Source organism: Anser brachyrhynchus, assembly GCF_964034855.1.
Source record: "Anser brachyrhynchus genome assembly, chromosome: 21".
NCBI lineage: Eukaryota > Metazoa > Chordata > Aves > Anseriformes > Anatidae > Anser > Anser brachyrhynchus.
Window position 1 is genome coordinate 5,435,136 of NC_137714.1, and position 19,783 is coordinate 5,454,918.

General features: G+C 45.8%; 1 protein-coding gene across 7 annotated transcripts in view; it reads left to right on the forward strand.

Annotated features, from left to right (window-relative positions):
• The window catches only part of RERE (arginine-glutamic acid dipeptide repeats), a 232,806-nt gene that overhangs the window by 58,695 nt on the left and 154,328 nt on the right, over nt 1-19,783 (forward strand). For 6 of the 7 annotated variants that reach the window (XM_080563755.1, XM_080563751.1, XM_080563754.1 and 3 more), the window contains one exon: nt 14,412-14,882. In XM_080563755.1, the coding sequence (XP_080419881.1) occupies nt 14,558-14,882 (325 nt within the window). In that variant the 5' untranslated portion in view covers nt 14,412-14,557. Of the gene's footprint in view, nt 1-14,411; nt 14,883-19,783 lie in introns of those variants that run through there. The other variant, XM_080563759.1, reaches the window with a different exon arrangement.

Sequence of the window (19,783 nt, forward strand, 5' to 3'; positions counted from 1 at the left end):
TTAATCCAACTATATTGCCTCATCCTGTTACATTAGATGCCATCACTTCAGTCATACAATAGTTAAGAGTCTGCACTGAGAGTACTGGAAGTAGAAATTAATGTCTAAAGCATGACCAAAGTCAGAAGTTATTTCACGCAGCCTTAAAACACTTCCTCTTGTTTTAATTAGAAGCAGGCTAATCACTCGGAGTGTTTCTTAATATTTTCATCCTTTTCTCATGAAAGATGCAGCCAGTTATGAACTGCTTTTCAAGTGGATTTATTAGCGGTGGCCAGCAGACTGCTGATGCAATCCTTCGTGCAGCAAGGGGAGGCTGCTGTTAATTTGAACCATAATGCATCGCACTGAACGTGTGGTGCTTCGGATCTAAGGAGAAATCCAATTGCCCAGGAGCAGGAACAGGGTTACAGAGAAAGTGAATTTTTCTGTTGCGTTTGATGCTGTGTATACATAAAGGAGGAGGTTTGAAGGGGGGGGAAGCAGACAAGCTCGCTCACCGACTTCCAGAAATGCGAGTAAGACTTGAGGGAAAAACCACCTGCGAGCTTGCAGGGTGAGAAGTCGTATCGGATGCTGTTGAGTAAATAGAAACCTGGTAGTGGTGTGCAGTGCGAAACCGGCAGGAGCAGCGGTAGGTTGGAGCTCTCCGGGCTGCCGAACGCGGTCTGCAAGCAGCCTGGGTTTGCCTGTGTGGACGTGCCGAGAAGCGCGTGGCGGTGCAGGTGGTAGCTGCTGCTGCACCTGCACGTCGGGCTCAGCCTTGCCCAAGCTCACCAGAGACGGCGTGGGCATTGTGGGGTCCTGTGCACACCGGCGTTTTCACTGACTGCACCGCAGTGGGGTGATGCTGGTGAGAAATACTGAAAGAAGGAGCCTGCGACTGCAGGACTGCTGCTGTTCCCTTACTGTGGTTTTCGGGGGTGAAATGAGCTCGGTGGCTGTTTTAGCAGCCCCTTTGTTAAACTAAATGCAGATGAGAATGGCTGCTGCTCCGTAGCAATAAAGTTGCTGCTGGGAAGAAAATACCTAATAGAGAATTTGAAAGGTTTTAAAAAAAATTCAATAATTGACTCATAATCAGTTCATTTACTGCAGGTTATAGGTCTGTAAGGTACTGCTGCCTGCTGCTGTCTCTGGAGTATGCTGAATTCAGAGAACTAATCTCAAGGCTTTGAAATGCTTTGGAAAAGCAGGTTCAGAAGTTGGCTGACCTTTCGAATATCCTGCTTGTGTAATTTCTGGTATTTGGTGAATATAACTAAAAACAATCTTACTGTAGTCTGTCTGAAGAATACAAAAATAATGTGTAATTGTGGTGTCAGTAGTGGATTCTCCTTCTCTGTTGTGCTTGCATGTTGGTGGCTGGAGCTGCCGGCTGTGCGAGGGCAGTTGAAGCAGGAGCTGCCGGTGCTGGAGGAAGCACTGCTCCTTCCTAACTTACCATCCGAAAATGACTACAGGCAATGGGCTTTGTTTGCTGATCTGTTCTACCTGATGGCCCTGCGTTCAGGCAACCTACGTCTGCTAATTTTCCTTGCGGTTAGTCAAGATCCGTGGGATTTGTGCGGTTCCTGTCTTGCGTTAAAGCCTCGCGATGGACTGTTCCTTAATTAGCTGGTCACTGCCGTTACTATCCTACATGTTCAGCCTTGGCTGATGGCGGTGTGGGAGGAAGCTGGCCCTTTGATTAAAATGAAATCATTACAATTGTACATTACATGTTGAACAAGGGAATCGTGCCTTAATATTAAGGGGTGATTCGAGTTCTTACTATTTGAAGAGGCAAGAAGATAAAGGCAGGGACTTGGGATGCTGACAGTGTTTGCTGTGATAGGCCTGTAGGCACAGGCAGTGTAGGGTTTGTGTTTTAAAGGGTAGAGATGCAGTTGAGGGGAGGAGGTGGGTGTATGCTTTGTTTTTCTGGGTCTCCGGGGTATAGTCTGCACCAGAGGCTACTGCAGACCTGCCAGGGCCGGGTGTGAGCTGGGGCAAGCTCAGCTGGCCGTCTTTAGGGATGTCTACAAGGTTTTGGGGTGCAGCTGTGCTGGAAGTCAGACACCAACATGGCCAGCTTTGGTTCTTTATCGCTTAAAACTTTACCATACGACCTCTGAGACGCAGACCCCCTTGGCAAATAGCTTTTAACACGTGGTTTGAGATCTTTAGCGTGGGATATGGGAAGGTGATGAACTGTTGCACTGGCTTACTGCAGGTGAGCTTGTATTTAAACAGCCCACCTGTCTCCCAACTGTCTGTGCTTGCATTTGTTCGCACTTGCACGCCGCGCTGTGTTTGCTCTTGCGGTGCTGTTGCTGCTGCCTCGTAGCAGAACCTGCTGGTGGAGTCCACGAGCGGAGATCGAAGGTCACGCTTCCGCTAGGAAGGTTTTACTACTTTAAATACTAAGCGTTTGTTACCGTGTTCCGTAAATGCACTAAAGGAAGTGAGATGTAATTTAATACATTGCAGTTGTTAAGTATTACGAAATGATGAGGAATATGCTGACCGTTTGCTGGAGGCAGCCTCTAATACGAGGCAGAGATCAAGCCTGCATTTCACACACGAATAAGCACTCTTAAGCTCCTGATTACAACAGTGCTTCTGTGCTGGGAGGAGAGGCTTTGCCGGGAAGAAAATTCAGATGTCTGTGCTGTCATTAAGCAAAATAAGCTGCTGCTCAGCGAAAATGAGACTGTCTGAAATGAAAGACAGTTTCTCTTGACAGAAAGCTCATTTGTCTAGATGCCTACGTAAAAGTGTTTTAAAACAGTGGGCAGCCAAACACGTGGCCTGCTAATGCTTATTGCGCTTTGTGATAACTTTGTACAATTTCCCCCCTTGTTTTGAGACGGAAAGAGCAGAATATCCCTGCAATTCCAGTGTTGTGGAACTTGGTGGGGCTTTATTTAGTCCTATAGACGGTCTCCGCAGCTCTCAGGGTGCTGCTTTCTTTAGATGGAAATCGCTTTAATTACGGGCGCGATTCAGTGGAAACGTCTGGTCAGTCAGCCCACCCTGCAGTTACTCTTCCATTTTGAGTAATTCAGCTAAGCAGTTGTGTGGAGTGCAGTGAAACAGCTAATGTGGCCCGAGACCACAATTTTTGCCTTTGATCGCCACTCAGAGAAAGGTTTTTCCAAAAATAACCTGCTCTAGTTTTAGTTTGAGTGGTTTAAATGAAGATATTTTGGAGGCTTTTTAGAAGATGAAAGGCTTGGGGAAGGGCAGAGGTTTGGAGAGGGGAAAAGGATCCCATGGAGAAGAGGCAGGGCGGTGTATGGTGAGAATGCAACACTGGAACGAGTATCTACCAAATTGTCAGGGAGGAAGGTACCAAAATAAAAACCAGGATGGAAATTTAAGTTAATTAGTTTGGGGTATGTAGAGATCTACGTGCAGTTACCTTTGTTGTTATGGTCTCACTCAAATCTGTACACCCCAGTGAACGTTTTCAGTATCGTGCCATCGTATTTTTCTTAAAAGAAATGACTTTGCAGGAAGGCGGAGGTGTGTGATGCACTGGCAACTCCGACAGTCACGTGTTCCTTTTAAAATTAGAGCTATTGTAAAATGGGGGTGTGATTCCACTTCATGGAAGTGTTCTTCAGTGGTGCTGTTGTGTGCCAGGAATTTCTCTGTATGCTTTGATTTCTGTCTTGGTGCTTCCCTGCTCTGAATTTACAGCATTTGTAAGTGCTTGTATTTTACCTATTGTAGTAAACACACTAGAGATTTCTTTTTTTTTCCTGAGTTGCCTCACAAGGAATCCAAATGAATGGCATTCAAGTTCTGTCCTTCTTTTTCCTTCTGAGAATCTGTTGTCTTGTTCCAAAACCTCTCATCAATTTAATTTTCCTACAGTACGCAATGGTTTATCAGGAGGAGGTGTGGTGTACTTCTTGGTGCATGGCTCAATCCCATGGCTAGTGTGACGTGATGGCAGGTGCCTGCTGCTGCTTCTGGTCCAGGTTTGCCACCCTGGTCCCACTTTTTGTCTCGTTTAGTTTATATTTCGCTGGCTGGCTGGTTATTCTACAAACCCACTTCTGGCTTGGTTGCTGGAAGGCAAGTAGAGCAACTGTGGCTGATAAAACCAGTGTGTTCCCCCAAATCTGCTCTGTTTCCCAGCAAATTCTTTTCAACTTTTCTTTTTTAAATATTGTTAAGCAGCCTTACAATGCAGATGTTTTCTTGGCTCCAGACGACACTGCGTTCCCTGGATAATAGTTCTTGTTACAGCAGCAGCTCTTTACGGGTCCCCTGGGCCTTTTCTCCCCTGAACAGCCCTTTAAAGTGAGGGAGCACGTTGTATTGTAGGAACACTTCAAGAAGTCCTATTTTTTTAAATGATGTTATGGGACTCCTACTTTGCATTACTCAGACCTGTATTGTAATAATCATTTACATTAGCCTGAATGACTTTGGAGAAAGGGAAGCAATACATGGCTTTGTATTTACTGTCTGTTGATCATTGTTTATTCCCATGTATTACACCTGTAGAAGCCATTCCAGCACCTTTTTGAATTGCCAGAGGAGTTCTGAGCATCGCGGCTTGGTAGAGTGGATCAAAGCAGAGGGCTGGGACCTGGATTTTGGCACCCGAGGGTTCCCCGTCTGCTCAGCTCTGCTGCTGCTTGCTGTGGGTGTGAGGTGACCGGGGGTAGATGCTGGGGGGCTCACTTTAGCGGTTTGGACATCACAGGCTGAGCTTTTCACTGGTGGCAGCCTCACAGCGTGGGGTCTGCAGGCAGCTGAACGGCCCTAAATTAAAGAGGGTAGAAAGTTGAGCTCATTTATCTGAGCCTGGGAGATGTTACTGGGAGTACAGAAACTTTCTAACACTATCGATTTGAGGTTGCAGCTCTTAAAGAAATCGCATTTCTCCCCGGAATTATGTGGAATTGCATTACTTTCATGGAAGCCTGTGTGTAAAACTGTCGATGTTTTCAGAAGGCCTTTCTCAGTCCGCTGTTGCGAATATGGGGCAGCAGCTGGGGAGGTAGGAGCAGTGACTTACCCCCCAGGTATCATTATATTTCCCCCGGTCCTTCAGTCCGCCTCTGTGGTCAAAGCTGACTGTCTTATAAAAATGTTGCTCTTACTACTAACTGAATTCAGGACCTCTTGCAGGTAGATAATTGTTCTGCCTGTCCTGTGCCATTTAGAATCACAAAGTGAAATTTCCTTTTCCTCTCCTAAACCTTCACTGCTCCGGCCTTTAAAAAGCCTCACAGTTGCCAGGGGATGCTGGCCGTTTTCTGCAGGGGGGTTTTAAGGTACCTGAAATGTTCTTGACTTAAATGAAGTGAAATGTGTTCCTCCTCTGCAAGCGCGAGTCTGAAGCTATGTAGAGTAGACTATCACTTTCTGTTGCTAAATAGAGAACTAACGTGCTAGTCGCATGAAGTCTTGCTTTGTTTTTGGGAAGAATCTCCTTCACTCTTCCTTCTTTTTTCCTCCCATTCCTTTAAGTTTTGGAGCATCAGCAGTCGTGTTGAGAAGACAGGGACCTGGGCTCTTACCTAAGCTGTAACTCGCCCGCCACACAGCCCCTCGCCCTGGATCTCGGGACGATGCTGCAGAACCTCGGTCGTGTCGGTGTGAGGTGGGGTGTGCGGGGGGAGCGCTGCAGCGTGGCGCTGCACAGCCTCTGGTCTCAGAGCTGTGAGCACAGCCGACGGAAGGCACAGCTCAGAGACGCCTTCAGAGAGCTTTTGTTCTCCTTTTTCACAGGTCAAGTCTGGCAAACAGCGAGGGGGGAAATGAGGCCGTTGCCTGCGGTGAGGAGCACCTTGGGTTTCTGCCCTTCCTCCAGTGGCGACTGCTGCTCAGCCACGAGCTGCTGCTGAAGGCAGTGCCTGTTTGTTTCTCTGCACGCTGGCTTCCTCGGCCATTTGGGGATGATTAGTGGCGAGCAGTTCAAAGTGAACAAACACGCTTTTAATTGCATGCACTTACAAGAGCTCTGAACTGTAAATATGTAACTCATAATGACCATTCCTGGCCAAAGTGTTCCAGAGCTGTGTTTGTATTGTAAACTCAAAGCGCAGTGAAGGAGATAGGGAAGACAACTGATAAGAGGCATATCATTCATTGGAGAAGGACTCAGAAGAGCTCCTGAAAAGGCCTGTAGCAGGCTTGCTTCCAGGCAGGAGGGTGCAGGCTGGTCCCATGGGCATTCGGGAGCGGGCAGCGAACCCCTTGTCACCCACCCCGCTGTAAAGCTGGTAAGGCAGCGGCGTTGGCAGGGCCCTTGGAGGAGAGGGCCTTGGAGGACAAGGTATGTGGTGGGGGTACCAAAAACCTGACCATCCCTGTGGTTAGCAGTGTTGTGTGCTTTCTGTGTCCTTTCTGGCAGAGCAGGGTGACCTAAGGTTGTACCACTGACGTGTCGCACTTGGGGTGCTGGGGTGGAGAAACACGTTCCCTGTGGGCTAGGTACAGGCTGACTCCTCTGTATGGTCTGTAGCCGTGCTGAAATTATTACAGAAATTGGTAATGTGGAGGTTGTCAGAGGCATAGAAGAAGCCTGCGTAGCTGTACCCAAGAGATTTCTCATCGGGTTCACAGAATATAGATGACGAGTGCTCTGCCTTGCACGTTCTCCCACAGAAGGTAGGTCTGCTGCAGGTGCTGCTGCTGCTTGGGGTAGCCAGACAGATGTTAGCTATCTAAACATTGTTTTACTTTCAGTAACATCAGCCAGGAAGAGTTCTGCTGGTTCAGGGCTGCCTGAGTTGCTTGGATTTTTCTTTTTTGATTTGATGTTAGAATAGGACTCGAAGTGACACGGCTGTGTTTACTTTAATAACCGGGTCTTCCTTAACATCTTTTGAAACTGCTTCCAGATTGTTTTCTCAAACTACTGGTTTAAAAAAAAAAGTCACTGTGCTCCATGCCAGAATTTTTCGTGAAATAACCTTTTCTTAACTCGATCCCTGCCAAGCTTTCATGTTTCAATTTTTCAGGAGTAATTATCAGGAACAGAAGAAATGTTGAGCCTCAAAGTAAAGGGTTAACAGAGGAGCGGTATTACACCAGCACAACAGCTAGTGCAGCAGTAGTAAGGGCTGCTTGAATCTCCATTTTTTTGGCAGCCCATCTGTGTTTGGGCTCGGGATGTGGCAGCTGATGGGAAGTGCTGTAGGTAAACTCAGCGGGTTCTGCATTACAAGACTTGGGGCAAGTATCTTTGGGGAAAAGGTCTCCTCTGGAAAACCTCCATGAAATGCTGCGTGGTTATTATGGTAGAGAGCTCTTGCTGCATCTTTTTTTTTCCTTCTCTCCTTCCTATGCTGGCATCTCATTGAGTTTGACTTGAGTTTGCAACCCGTGCGGTGTTGTCGCAGGGCTGCTGGCTCTGGCTCTCCAACTTGAGCTTACAAAGGATCGTGAGGGTGGGGGAATGCTTGTTCTGAGGGGTATCTGGAATGAACTCTTAAAATACTTTGTCACCTCAGTGTCTGCAACTCCTATTTTCAACAGCAAATAGAAGATAAGGGAAGAATGCGGGAGAAAGTTGATAACAGATGTGCTTGGCCTTTTCTGGAGCTTAAAGGTTAAACTTGCATGCTTCCACGGGGAGGCTGAGCCCATGCAGTTAATTAGCTTTATCACCAAAGGTGGGATCTTGAAGTTTGAGCTGTATACAGGCGACTGTGGGTGCTTGGCTTGGCTGTTGCAGCTGAGATTTCCTTTTCCCAGTGCTGCCTCGTCAGGCTCCCTTTTCACAAATGATCCTGAACATTTTTCTTAAAGCAGTCTATCAAACCTACTGAATGTACGGGAGTGTCTTTGTGGGCTGATTCTTATTTATTTAGTCCTTTGCACCAAAAAAAGTGTATAAACTTGAAAAACTCTTCCTTGAAGAAAATCCGAACAAGTCCGTGGAAGGAACTCTTGTTCCAGCGATTGCAGCACATAGTTCCTTTAATCTGGCATTTGCTGAACACAGTGCCTTTTTATCTTGCAATACGAGACTGAAGGCTTCCAGAAGAATGGTCCTGTTGTGTTTGTTAAGACCGCCGACACATGACCAAACAAATCTTGTTAAAAGACTGGTCTGTCTGGCTGCCTTAAACAAGAGGAGCTCTCCTCCATGGTTTTCCTTCCCCTGTGTACTCCGTTGCCTTTTTATTTCACTCTCACAGCGTTTCTGTTGGACTTGCTTTCACGTTATCTTTAAAACCTGACTCTTTAAGTATTTAAACCTCTTAAGTGGTATTAATGTGCAAAGAGGTGCTATGTATGCCCGTTGCTCTGGCAGTGGTCTCCAGGTGTGTAGAGCTGCCTGTAGTGGGTGGCTGCAGATCTGGCTGGGATAATTCAATTCTTGGGGGCAGTGCTGTCCTGGCTCGGGTGGGAGGCCGTGGAGGCATTTGTGTCTTGACAGATAGTGGAGCTTGGATTAGAAAGATTTAAAATGCTGGAAAAACTTGACCAGGCGCTTTTGTGGTAGTGGTCACATGAAAATTAAGAACAACTGCACTTGAGATCTTTAAATGAAGGCTAAATCAGGCCTGCTTGACTTCCTGTAAGATTCTCTGGCAATAACTTTCATTCAGTTTGTGTGTTTGTATAGTGTGAGTGCACACCCACTGAGTTTGGTACTATTTATGTTGTGTCTTGGCTCTGTAGAGCCACAAGCTTGGCACGCTGGCCAGAGCAGGAAACGCTTCCATCCAGTTTGCTTCTGGATTCTGCTAGAGCTAAAGGAGACTTTCCGAGACACATCTGTCCTCCCTTGTCAAGTTCCAAATCTGTTAGTTTATGCTCAAGATAGGAATTCAAGCTCTTCCTCCTATGCTGGGAGTATTCAGGTCAGCCTTTAAATACATTCAAGTGACAACAACGGTGGTGCATTTCTCCCCACCTCTGCACTGCAGCCTTGCTCTTGAACTCGTGCAGGCAGAGGAGTCATCCTGGAGACTTGGAACAATTTTAACTGGTCTGAAAAACCAGCGTGGTGTTAAACACCTTTTCTATAGAAAAAGTGTTTGGGATACCAAACCAAGTAGCAAAATGCCGTAGGGGCAGCGCTGTGACTTGCTGAAGCAGCTGCTTTTGGACTTCTCTGGGCTTGGGGTGCTTACTGCCACCTTCCCTCATTGTGTCTGGCGCCCGTAAAGCTCCTGTCTCCTACCAGCATCCTGGTTTCTCTGTTAGTTTCTGGAGGACTGCACATTTTAACAGTCAGGGCACTTGGATGTGATCTGAAATTGTCGGTGTCTGCATTGCTGCTGGAGAGCAGAGAGCAGAAGTCTGCTGCCAACGGCTCTGCAAACACACTTCTGGCGTGTGTTTGACTTTTGAGCAGTTGAAGATAACAAGGACCTTTAATGTTTGAATTCAGGTGTAGGCTGGGTCAGGGTTGTGTTAAATGGAGCCCAGACACATTGTGGAGGAAGGAAGGCACTGCGCGTTGAAACAGCTTCTCTTTCTGGTGGAAGGAGTTCTTTCAGGACAAGGAGTTTTAAGACTTGCTGCACAGTAATGACTTGTGAGCTCTCAGAGTATTTCCCCCTCTTCATCTTATTAGTTTTTAGATTGGCCTGAATGCGTGCCTTCTGCTTGCATTTTGTTGTATTTTCCAAGTGTTTCTCGTGTGCTTTATGGTGCCTGAACCAAAGAGCAGTAAGGATTTAGGGGCATTGCTGCCAGAAGGAAACAAGGAAATAAAATTCTCCAGTAGTGCTTGAGTGCTTATCGTGGTTGTTCTTGCACAGATATTTTATGGAAATGACACTCTCTAAGCTGATGGTATCTTGAATGAGTTGTCAGTTGGACATTATTTAATAACTGGAATCAGAGAAACGAGCTGTTAGGAAGGGTTTCCTCTACTTCAGGACTTGCTTCTTATTTCTCTTGTCATTGCTCTTAAATGCTTACATGCTGTTGCTTGTCATGCGGCATCTTCTGTAAATGTAGAACAGATTAGGAGAGCTTTTTCTTCTGTGAAACAACTGGTGGCATACTAGATGGAGACGGTTATCCCATGGCATACATAATAAAGTTGGATAAATGGATGAATCTCAAGATTATTTAAAAAATATATTAAAGTACAGTGTGATTGCAGTGAGGCTAACATTATTTCCTGAGGTTTTACTGTATTAACTGAGGGGCCAGGGCTGTTCTGCCATTCCTTTGTATACCAGTCTCAGCCACTGAGAAGTGAATGTTTCTCTAAGCTAAATTATTTCTTTCCTTCAAAATTTATCTCTAAGAAATTCCCTATGGATGAAGCAGTAAACCAGTATCAAAGGCAGTTAATAATCTTCAACCTGTGGGGCTGTAATTTGATTTTTTTTCTGCAGCACGATGACAGCAGCAGCTACTTTGGTGGTTGTTTGGTACAGTGCGAACGAAGAGCTGCCAAGGAGTAAAATTACTGCAAAACCCAAGCTACCGAACTTGCCAAGAACCACTGAGATTCTCAATGTATTTCCTTCTAATGGCCTGATCCAGATTTAAACATCTGTGTAATTACTGTATTTGGCAGTATACATGATGTATTGTCCCAGTTTACTTTAGAAAACAAAAAGCAAGGCTCAAAATATTTTCCTAGTTTCTTGTAACAGCGTTAGTTTTATGGGCCCCATCTCATTCGTGTATAATTATGCGTAGAAGGATAAAAGTCCTTAACCCTCCCCAGCGTGTGTAATTTCTGAAGGATGCTGAGCCAGCAGGTAAGCGTGCACAGCATTTACAGTTTGGGTAGGGGTGATCAGGCAGCAGGATAGCTTTTAAATGTGGAGATCTTCTCCGTATTGATGCCTGCTTCTGTCCGCCGGGTTGGTGTTCTCAGGTCTGGGGTTAGTGGATAAAAAGTGGGCAGGTAGGAGTGGGAAATGATGCGTGTCACTGGGGAGGCAAAATATGTCCAGAAATCTTTAAAGCGTGTTTGGGTCATTGTTTAAATGATAAATTATTGAATGCTGGTGTGGTAACGATGTCTTAATTAGTGGTTGCTGCTAAAACAGTTTTTCTTTGCTCTTCTGGCAGTCCTGCTACGTGGTTGAGGTTTTCCTAGTGGTTGTGCAACTGCTCCTAGGGTTCGATGGCTGCTCTCTTCTTAGAGAGACAAAAATAGTCGCTGTTCCATGATGACGGTGGTTTAATCCTGTCATGTTTTTGAAAACGGAGGGTTTTTAATAAAGTATATCGCATTTCCTAGACTCTTTCTGTAGGGAAGTTGAGCCATGCTTGTGGTGTTAGGTCTGTGTATTCGGTGTCACTCTTCTGTGCAGAACTTGGTTGTGCAAAAAAAAAAACACCCGAAGCATAGTAATTGGACAAGTAATAAAAACACTGAAGTACTTAGAATTTAATCTGAGAGAAACAGCAAGGACTGAAGTCTACGTGGAGAGCTGTTAGCTGCTGCAGGTCGCTTTGTTCTTGCCTTTACTGGTGGGAGCTGGAAATTGTCCCCCTGCCGCCTCTGACCCCTGGCACTGGAGGCTTTTCCGTGGCACTTGGCCCGGCGCGTTGTGCAGGGCTGTTCCTCCTGCCAGCAGCTTGCCTTCGCCTATGCCCACAAAAAGCGATGCTGAAGATGGGGAGAAGAGCAAGGGGAAGTGCACTTGGTGTGCTATTTCTGGAAGTGATTTGCCTGCCAGCCAGACGCAGCTCAGGGTGCAGTTGGGGCGCGTTGGCCCACGGTCGGACTCTGCTCCTGTACAGAGGTTTGCTTAAAATTTTCTTCTAGAGCCAAGGCTGGCAGGGGCAGCTTGCAAGGAAGTTGTCTGCTTTTCCCAAATCCTTCACACAGCTACTTCTGGTTCCTCGAGACGTAAAGCAAGAAGGACCTCAGGATGTTCAAGATGCGGATAAAATTAACACGGGTGAATTGTCTGTCAGTTACCATCAGCTTTATTTTACTTTTGTTCTTGATTTCACTGAACACAAAACACAAGGACTAGCTCCTTGGCTTCTTTCTCTCAAGTTCTCCAAAATTACCAAAACTAGAATGTTACATCTTAAACAGGAGACAGCAGTGATATACTGCAAGAAAGATGAGAGGCGATGGGAACAGCTCTGCAAAGGAGAACTTCCTGTTAGGCTTCAGATTCTAGTTTTTCTGCCTAACTCACAAATGGAGTCTTTGGGAATTGGAGCAAGTATCTGAGAGTGGCTGTAAGTGCCTGCATCTTATCCATCCGTGGAGGTCACTGAAATAACCTAATAGGTGTATCCTGTAGCCTTCAGTTCCTAGGCTCTACAGACGGCACAAAGATCTCGTGTACATAGGTTGAGACACCACTACTTGTAATTTTAGATTGCCTCGGGGAAGTAATTAGCTTTCATTCACAATATTTATTTATTCTCTAAAGTGAATTTTGTTGTATCTACAACAGGGGAAAAAAATACGCTTGCTATTGGGGAATTTCGTAGCCTCTAGAAATTTAAGGCACTTCTTATTGCGTCCCTGTAGACCGGCGCTATCACTGTTATCTGCAGCTTCTCCGGCAATTGACAGGTTCATTGTGGGCTTCTCTCCTGGAGCCGCAGTGGGCTCCCCTTGTGTGTTACCGGGACGATGGCAGCTGCTATGAGGAGGAAAGAAAATAGAATCATTTCTTACCTGGATGATTGGTTCGTTCGGGAAATGCCTGAGAGATTTGAGCCCCGGCCCGAGCTGTGCCAGCAGAAGCAATTTGTCTCTCTGGCTATTGCCATTGCTGGAGGTAGGAGTCAGCAGGGACAGGAATATATCGTAGCCTGGGATTCGGGTAGCACCGAAGGAAATTTCAAATACACAGGTTCACTGACTTCTCGGCTGACTTATTAAAAATCAAAGTAGTCTTTTTCTTCTGGAATGTGGTTTCAAATACTTAATGGATGAGCATTCAACCTCCTTAGGTCCCTGACTTCTGCGCTGGGAAGTGCTCTAGCGTTCTGCCCAGTGGAGTAATTTCCAGTTACAAGAGCTCGTTCAGGTTCCTGCAAAGTTGCACGTTGGCAGTGAAATGGGGTTTGTACTTCTGTATGTGAATTCAGAGGCTGCCTATATAGTGGCTGTGCTTTTACTGATGGTATAGAATCCATGGTGTAAGATGGGGCTGAATTATCCTAATGATTCTGGTCTGTACTCCTCCGAGGATCTCATCAGTAAATAGTAAATGGGGTCTCTTGGAAAATATAGGTACAAGATAGAGCTTTGGTGCTCTATTCTAGAATATCGGGATATCCAACGTCTTTTCTGAAGGGGTGTGTGACCGGCTTCCTGCGAGCCCTGCCAGGGTTTTAGGATTTTTTAAAAAAAAAAAAAAGGAGGGGGTGGAAGTGAGGGGGGGAAAAATAACTATAGAGTACTTCTCTCTTTGGTCATACTTAATTTATTTTTTCTCCTGCTGAAAGCCGAGTGATGGGTTGCCCAGTTCTTACCCTGAATTGATTTAGGCCAAATCGATCTCTTACCTGTTAGAGACCTTGCTGGAAAAGGTTCCCAAAATGTTTGTGTTGCTGGCTGGCGTGCAAAGATGCAGCATGCAGCCTGTCAGTCCAGATCAGCTTGATCCGAGCACCAAAAGGACATTTTAAGGAAACTCCCTTTTGAGCCAAAAGAAAAATGGGGCTGGTACTTTTGAACCTTTTTGTTTGAACTCAACAGGGGGGTCTCCTGGGGGCTGGGTCCAGGGATCTGGGGCAGGGAGACGGGCAGGCAGCTGTTCTGGGCACTGGGCTGTGGTTCGGGGATCCCGGCCCACAAGTCTAAGCTTGCAAATGCTCTTGCAACAGCAAGTCCAATTTTTTAAAACTTGCATTGAAGGCAAAAATAATGCAGTTGATGTTATGAGTATTGATTAAACGATCAAGGAGGTAAAAGCACAGGATTATCTCTTCCCATTCTGTTCCCCAGCAGGAAACTGAATGTGCAAAGTTGATGGGTTATAAAATCCACCTCCGTGTGCTCTGTCATTGGTAAAGCAAGCATGAAAGTTGTCTTTGATATGCGGAAAAACAAATTTTGTGAGTGCATTTGTAACTGCTGGGTGATTTATTTCCATTTCATTCATTGCTGTAATCTCTGGATTACAGGTTAGCGCTGTTTTTGGAAAAGCATCTGGGGTCGAGGGAGGACTTCCTAGCTGCTTGTGCTGCCTCTGTAGGAAATGATTATCTTTCTGGAGGGAACAAAAGAATTTGTAAATTTCTAAGAAGCCGGGAGATCTTTTTGAGGATGGAGATAACTTGTGAAGTATCTGTAAATTATTTGGAGCTATCAAGCTATCATTTCTGCATATGCTTCAGAAGGGCTATCTTGTATTTTGCAGTCTGGTGTTTTCCCTGCTGAATTGCTTTAGGATGTGGGGTTTTCTGTGTTTTAATTTTTGTTTTCAGAAATTAAAAGTATGTTAAGTATTAACATGGGCTTTTTTCCCCTCTTTCCTCCCCCTTCCTCCTTCAAGAACCTTTTTAAAACGCTGGGGTTGTTGGAGTGGTTGAATTTTTCCTGGATTTGAGTGAGAAATTCAGAAGACTGAAGCCCAGGCTCACTGTCTACCTTTCACGGAGGCCCAGCCGTGAGAGGACAGAAGAAGGCACGTGGCGAATCATGACAGCGGACAAAGAAAAAGACAAAGACAAAGAGAAGGACAGGGATAGAGACCGGGACAAGGAGCGAGACAAGAGAGACAAGGTGAGGGAGAGTGAGAACTCGCGTCCTCGGCGGAGCTGTACGTTGGAAGGAGGTGCCAAGAATTATGCAGAGAGCGACCACAGCGAAGACGAGGACAACGACAACAACAGCGCCACCACGGAGGAGTCCACGAAGAAAAGCAAGAAGAAACCACCCAAGAAGAAGTCCCGATACGAGAGAACCGACAACGGTGAAATAACGTCTTTCATCACCGAGGATGACGTTGTATACAGGCCCGGAGGTAAGAAACTCCTACGTTATGTTTCATTTTGAAAGTAAGTGTGCACCTGAGCTACCAGTTAGCTGGCTTCAGCAGACAGTGCGATGTGCTAGCTGTTAATCTAAGTTGGGATCGTACTGGGGGCAGGCTGCCCCATTTCCGTCGGAGACAAATGTGGATACACATGCAAGACTTTGTGTGTGTAAAATCCCATTTATTGGAATGAATTTAGGTCCTCCTTTAAAAATGAGCTGCCCTTTTTTCTTTCTATTTGTTATCTGTGTGTTGTATGGGATCTGTGTCCAACAATTAATTCCAAAATGAAGCTGGACAAAGCTCTGAGAACCTCGGTCTGAATTTGAAGCTAGACCTGATCTCTGCTAGAGATTAGACTCGGTGACATATAGATTTATCTTTCCACCTTTCTGATCAGTTATTCTGTAAATCTGAGTTATTTGCAGAGCTCCTCTCCTGTCTTCTCCTTGTGCAATGTGAATCAGGTGACTTAAGATACCTGGTATCTCGTTAATCCCCCCTGGCCCCCAACAGCCAGCTAACGCCTGTGCCCAGCAGCTTATGTGTTGGTCAGAACCAGCAGGGTCGGTGTCAGCAAGTATCTGGGTCTTTTGAGGACAGGAGCAGAAGCTTGTGGTGTCCTCTGGGCGTCTCGGATGTGCCACTTAATTACTGCAAAGTTCACATAAGGTTTTTAGTCTTGTGTAAGGTTTCAAGGTCTGACCTGCAGCTGCTGCCAGCTAAGTCCTGCCTCAAAATGAAGCTGTACTTGAAAATTGCAGAGATGATTCAGCTGGCTGTAGTCTTTATTCTTGCGTAGAAATTTCTAGGTTTGTTTATGCCGTATCTTAACGGAGTTAATTGCAGTTGTTTGTTCCACCACAACACATAGTTTTCTTTGCCTTCACTGTTCAAAGCACTGGCTTAGGGACTGTGGTAGTTCTATATTACTTTGTAAATGATCACTGTGGTATAGTAACGTTGCTGAAGTGAAACAGAGATGAATTCCAAATAAAAACCATGGAAACTAAAGAGGTAAAATCTTGCCTGATTTTCTTTGAGATGCTGCATATCTCAAGTACTAAAATTTCATTGTGTTGGTACAGATGTAAATGTTTTAAGTGCTCTCTCCAGGTGTAGGTTCTCTAAAATGCTACTTGTACGTGTGGGCAGCTGCAGCTAGGTGGTATGTACCCAGGCTGGGCTGAAATAATGCTGCTCCATCCTTGTTCTCCTGGGCAGAAGGTGTAGTCTGCTTTCGCACAGAAGGACAGGCATTTGTCACAACAGCTCACCTATTGAAATGCTTCAGATGGATCTTTTGAACGGTTTGAAGCGGTATTTTCCTCGTGTTCAGGACTTGTAGCTAAGTAATATTAGTTGCTTGAGCAGCAGCAACAGGGAGCCTGCCTAAGGATCAGATTTGGAGCAATCTTACTGCCAGTGTCAGGAGATGAAAAATAGGATTATGTTAGGAACAGCTGTTGTGTGGGCCCAGCAGTACAATGCGATACGCTGGCTCCCACTGCAGAAAGACTTGGCTGAAAATTAAGATGGAAAATCACTGTGGTCTCAAGTTCCTTCTGGAGCAGAATGGGGAGGAATTGGCTTTTTTCTCCCGTAGCTGCGGTGCTTGGAGTAGCGGTGGCATAGCAGCACCTGGGTAGAGGTAGGTTTGCAGAGCAGCAGGAGTCACTCCTGCGGCTTTATCCAGAACCTGCACCTTTGCTAGAGAGTTGACAAAGGAGTTGATAAATGCTGCTAACATGGGGAGAGCTTCAGCAACTGTGATTTATCTCCCCGTGAGAGATTGCATTCAGGAGAGAAGGCTTTACGCACAGACGGTGGTGGCAGGAGCTCCAGCAGCGGCTCACAACTTCTGCTCACTAGCGATCCTGCTCCGGGGGGCTCCGTTTAAGCACTGCAGAGCAAGGTGAAACCTCACATCCTGCTGCAGCAGGAGCTGCTGAGCACTGGCCCAGCATCTCTGGGGCCTCCTTAGGCTGCGAGGAGCGCGTGTGGGTGATGCTGAGGGAGAGCAGCCTCCTCTCAAAGCTTTGTTGTGGCTGTGGCAGACCCAAAACTGAAGGAGCTAGCTGCTTGGGGAAGCACGTGTCCATATATCAGCGCTGCTTGGTGGGGTCAGGAGGGGGCTGTAGGGTCTGGGAACGAGTTTGGGAGCTGGGCTGCCCAGCCTCGACTGAGGGTGGTGCTGGCCACAGGCAGCTGCCTCTTCCTTGCCCATCTTCAGCTCTGGTTTTTCAAACGAAACAACAAAGGTGGTTGTATCTACGTCTGTGCATATCGAGTGAAGGGCGAGGAAAGCCACAGAAGCACTAATTGGAGAGGTTTTACACCTTTCTGTCACTTAAAAATCTGCTTACTGAATTTTATGGGTTTTGGTAGGAACTAGCATGAGATGTACCATTAAAATTTCACTTCTGCTTGCTTTTGGTGCTTTTAAAAAAAAAAATCCTTACACCTGTCTCTTGTCTTAAACTGCAGAGAGCAATGAGAACATGTATTCTTGGTTAGCTAATTGTTGGAGGGATGGGAGCCTAGATGAGAACTTAATTGACTGGCTTGATTTTTTTAGTACTTTGTTTTTAATTGAAAACGTTATTTCTTAACAGGAGTGAGCTCTCGAATTCACACTCCGGTGCATAATGTGTTCTCAAGGAATTACAGTACGTGTTGCAGAAGAAAATGTTAACTTCTGTCTTTTGGCTAGGTTAGATATAGGGAGATTTATTTGTAGCTAAGGGTATAAATTACAAAAATTTTAAGAGGGATTAAGAGTTTAAATTAATGAGACTTGCCCAGCAAGGATTAGGAAGATGAAAGTTGAAGGTGTGTGCAGAACGGATAGCTGTCTTCGGCTCACATCTCTTAGGCCTTAAGGAAAGGAAATCCTTTCCATTTGTCTGATTCTGTCTGTTAAATACTTTTATCTGATATGGATGGATGTTAAAGGTCTGCATTTCCTTTCTGTGAAGTTCTTGGTTAAAATCTTCCTCTGTCCTATTGCTGTGCAGCACTTAATCCAAGACTGGATTTTCTTTGTGCCGAGCTCAGCAGTTATTTGAGTAACAGTAACTGTAAATAAATAGATAAGCGAGATCCTTGGATTTCTCTCAAATGAAAGGTTATGCTGTATTGTTCCTGTATAAATACTGTTCCTATTAATTTACATAGATATAATGAATGTATGCGGAGCTTTAAACCATGCATTTAATTTAAATCTGAGTAGAGCTCCGAGACAACGCTATGCAATTAATCTTCTCGACTGCGTTGGAAAGCACACAGACCTAAAACCTCTTGGCCCACTTCCCCATCTGTCCTCTCCATTTTGACAGCCTCCCTTCCAGTTGCTTTCATGTCCATTCTGTTTTCAATTTTGTCTCACAGTTCTTATTATCAAAATGGTTATGATAAATGACTTCTTTGCACAATGTGCGTTCACATTTGCTTATAGGTTTCTTTAGCATGAGGTCATGATAGTATAGGATCGTTGCATCCAGGCAGATTTGTTTTTCCTCCTTTTAGATTACCTAATACTGACATTCCTTCTATTTCCAGTGCAGATTGACTCCCCCCGATGCTCCCAGCTTTCTCCAAACTACGGTGTGGTTAGAAAGGCTTGCTTTCCCATGCAGCTCGTATCCGCGCGCCGCGTGGGGAACACATGGCTGCTGGCTGTGTGGGTGTACTCCAGGGCTGGGTGGTTTTGTTGTGTAGGGTTTTCTGCAGTTCCCCCTACGTGATTGGCAGCCTGTAAGCAAATTTGAATACTTTGCTACTCTGCTGTGCAAATCAGACCTTATAACTGCATCTGTTGTTTGGGTTAGGCAGTTGGTCTCTGTAGGATTTGCTGTATAGAGGAACATATTGAAGTGCCTCTGACGGCTGTCAACCTATCACACTGGACTTCGGCGGCGGAGGAGCTCGTAGAACAACTGTCCAGGCTTTTTCCAGGAGCCCTGCTGCTCCAAACACATCTGAGAGTGGATTTCCTGGAGACCCTGCGTCTGATAGCTGGTCGAGGGACTGATTTGGCTGGCTGAAAGAGGGAGCTATGTGCTGGAAAACAAATAGCAGGGGCAGTAATTCTCGTGATGCTGCCCAGAAATGGAAAGACAAAAGCACAGAGATGCTGCTGGTCTTGGGAACCTTTTTTCCTCCTTATGCAAGGCAGCAGCATGCTTAGTCTTATAAGGACCCTGGTGTGCGGAGGTATTTTTATCAGTTATCTTCGGCTCGTTTTTAAACATAGGCGTCTTCAATTTCCAATAAATTGTCCTTATGAAGTAAATGGGTTAAGGTTTCAGAAAACAGACACAGCAAGAAAATCCGCATCAAAAGACCAGCTGGTTCTGTGGCTGCTTTCATTGCCCCCTTCCTTTTTGTTCTCCCATCTCTTGTGTGCCTTTCTGGGGGGAGGAAGCTATGTGGTCCCTGTCCCTGTTGAGTCAGGAAGGGGCCTGGCTGTGTCAGAGCCATGGAAGATCCTCAGAGCTCGGTTCTGGGGTCGTGGTGCTGCTGAGCACGCTGCTGTGATGGCCCCTGGACTGGAAAACTCAGCTGGGTGGAAGTTGAAGTTGATTTGGAAAAAAGCTGACTTGCTCTGTCACCTGGGGATGAGGACAGCGCTGTTTGCTCTGCCTACATAGAAATATTTAAAAGGATCTGCAGGGATTAAAAGGATTTCTGCAGCTCTGTTTCTACGATGACATCAGTAGCTATATAAACAGCACATCAGCAAGAGGAGTCAATGCCAGGTGAGGGGAGGTGAAATGCCTCTGCTGGGAGAGTGCACGAGAGGATTTTTTATCTTTTTCTAGCCCTCTGGCAAAGAGCTTTGCAAGGAGTTAGGCGAGAGCCTCTGCCCTAGGTGGTGAGAGGTGGAC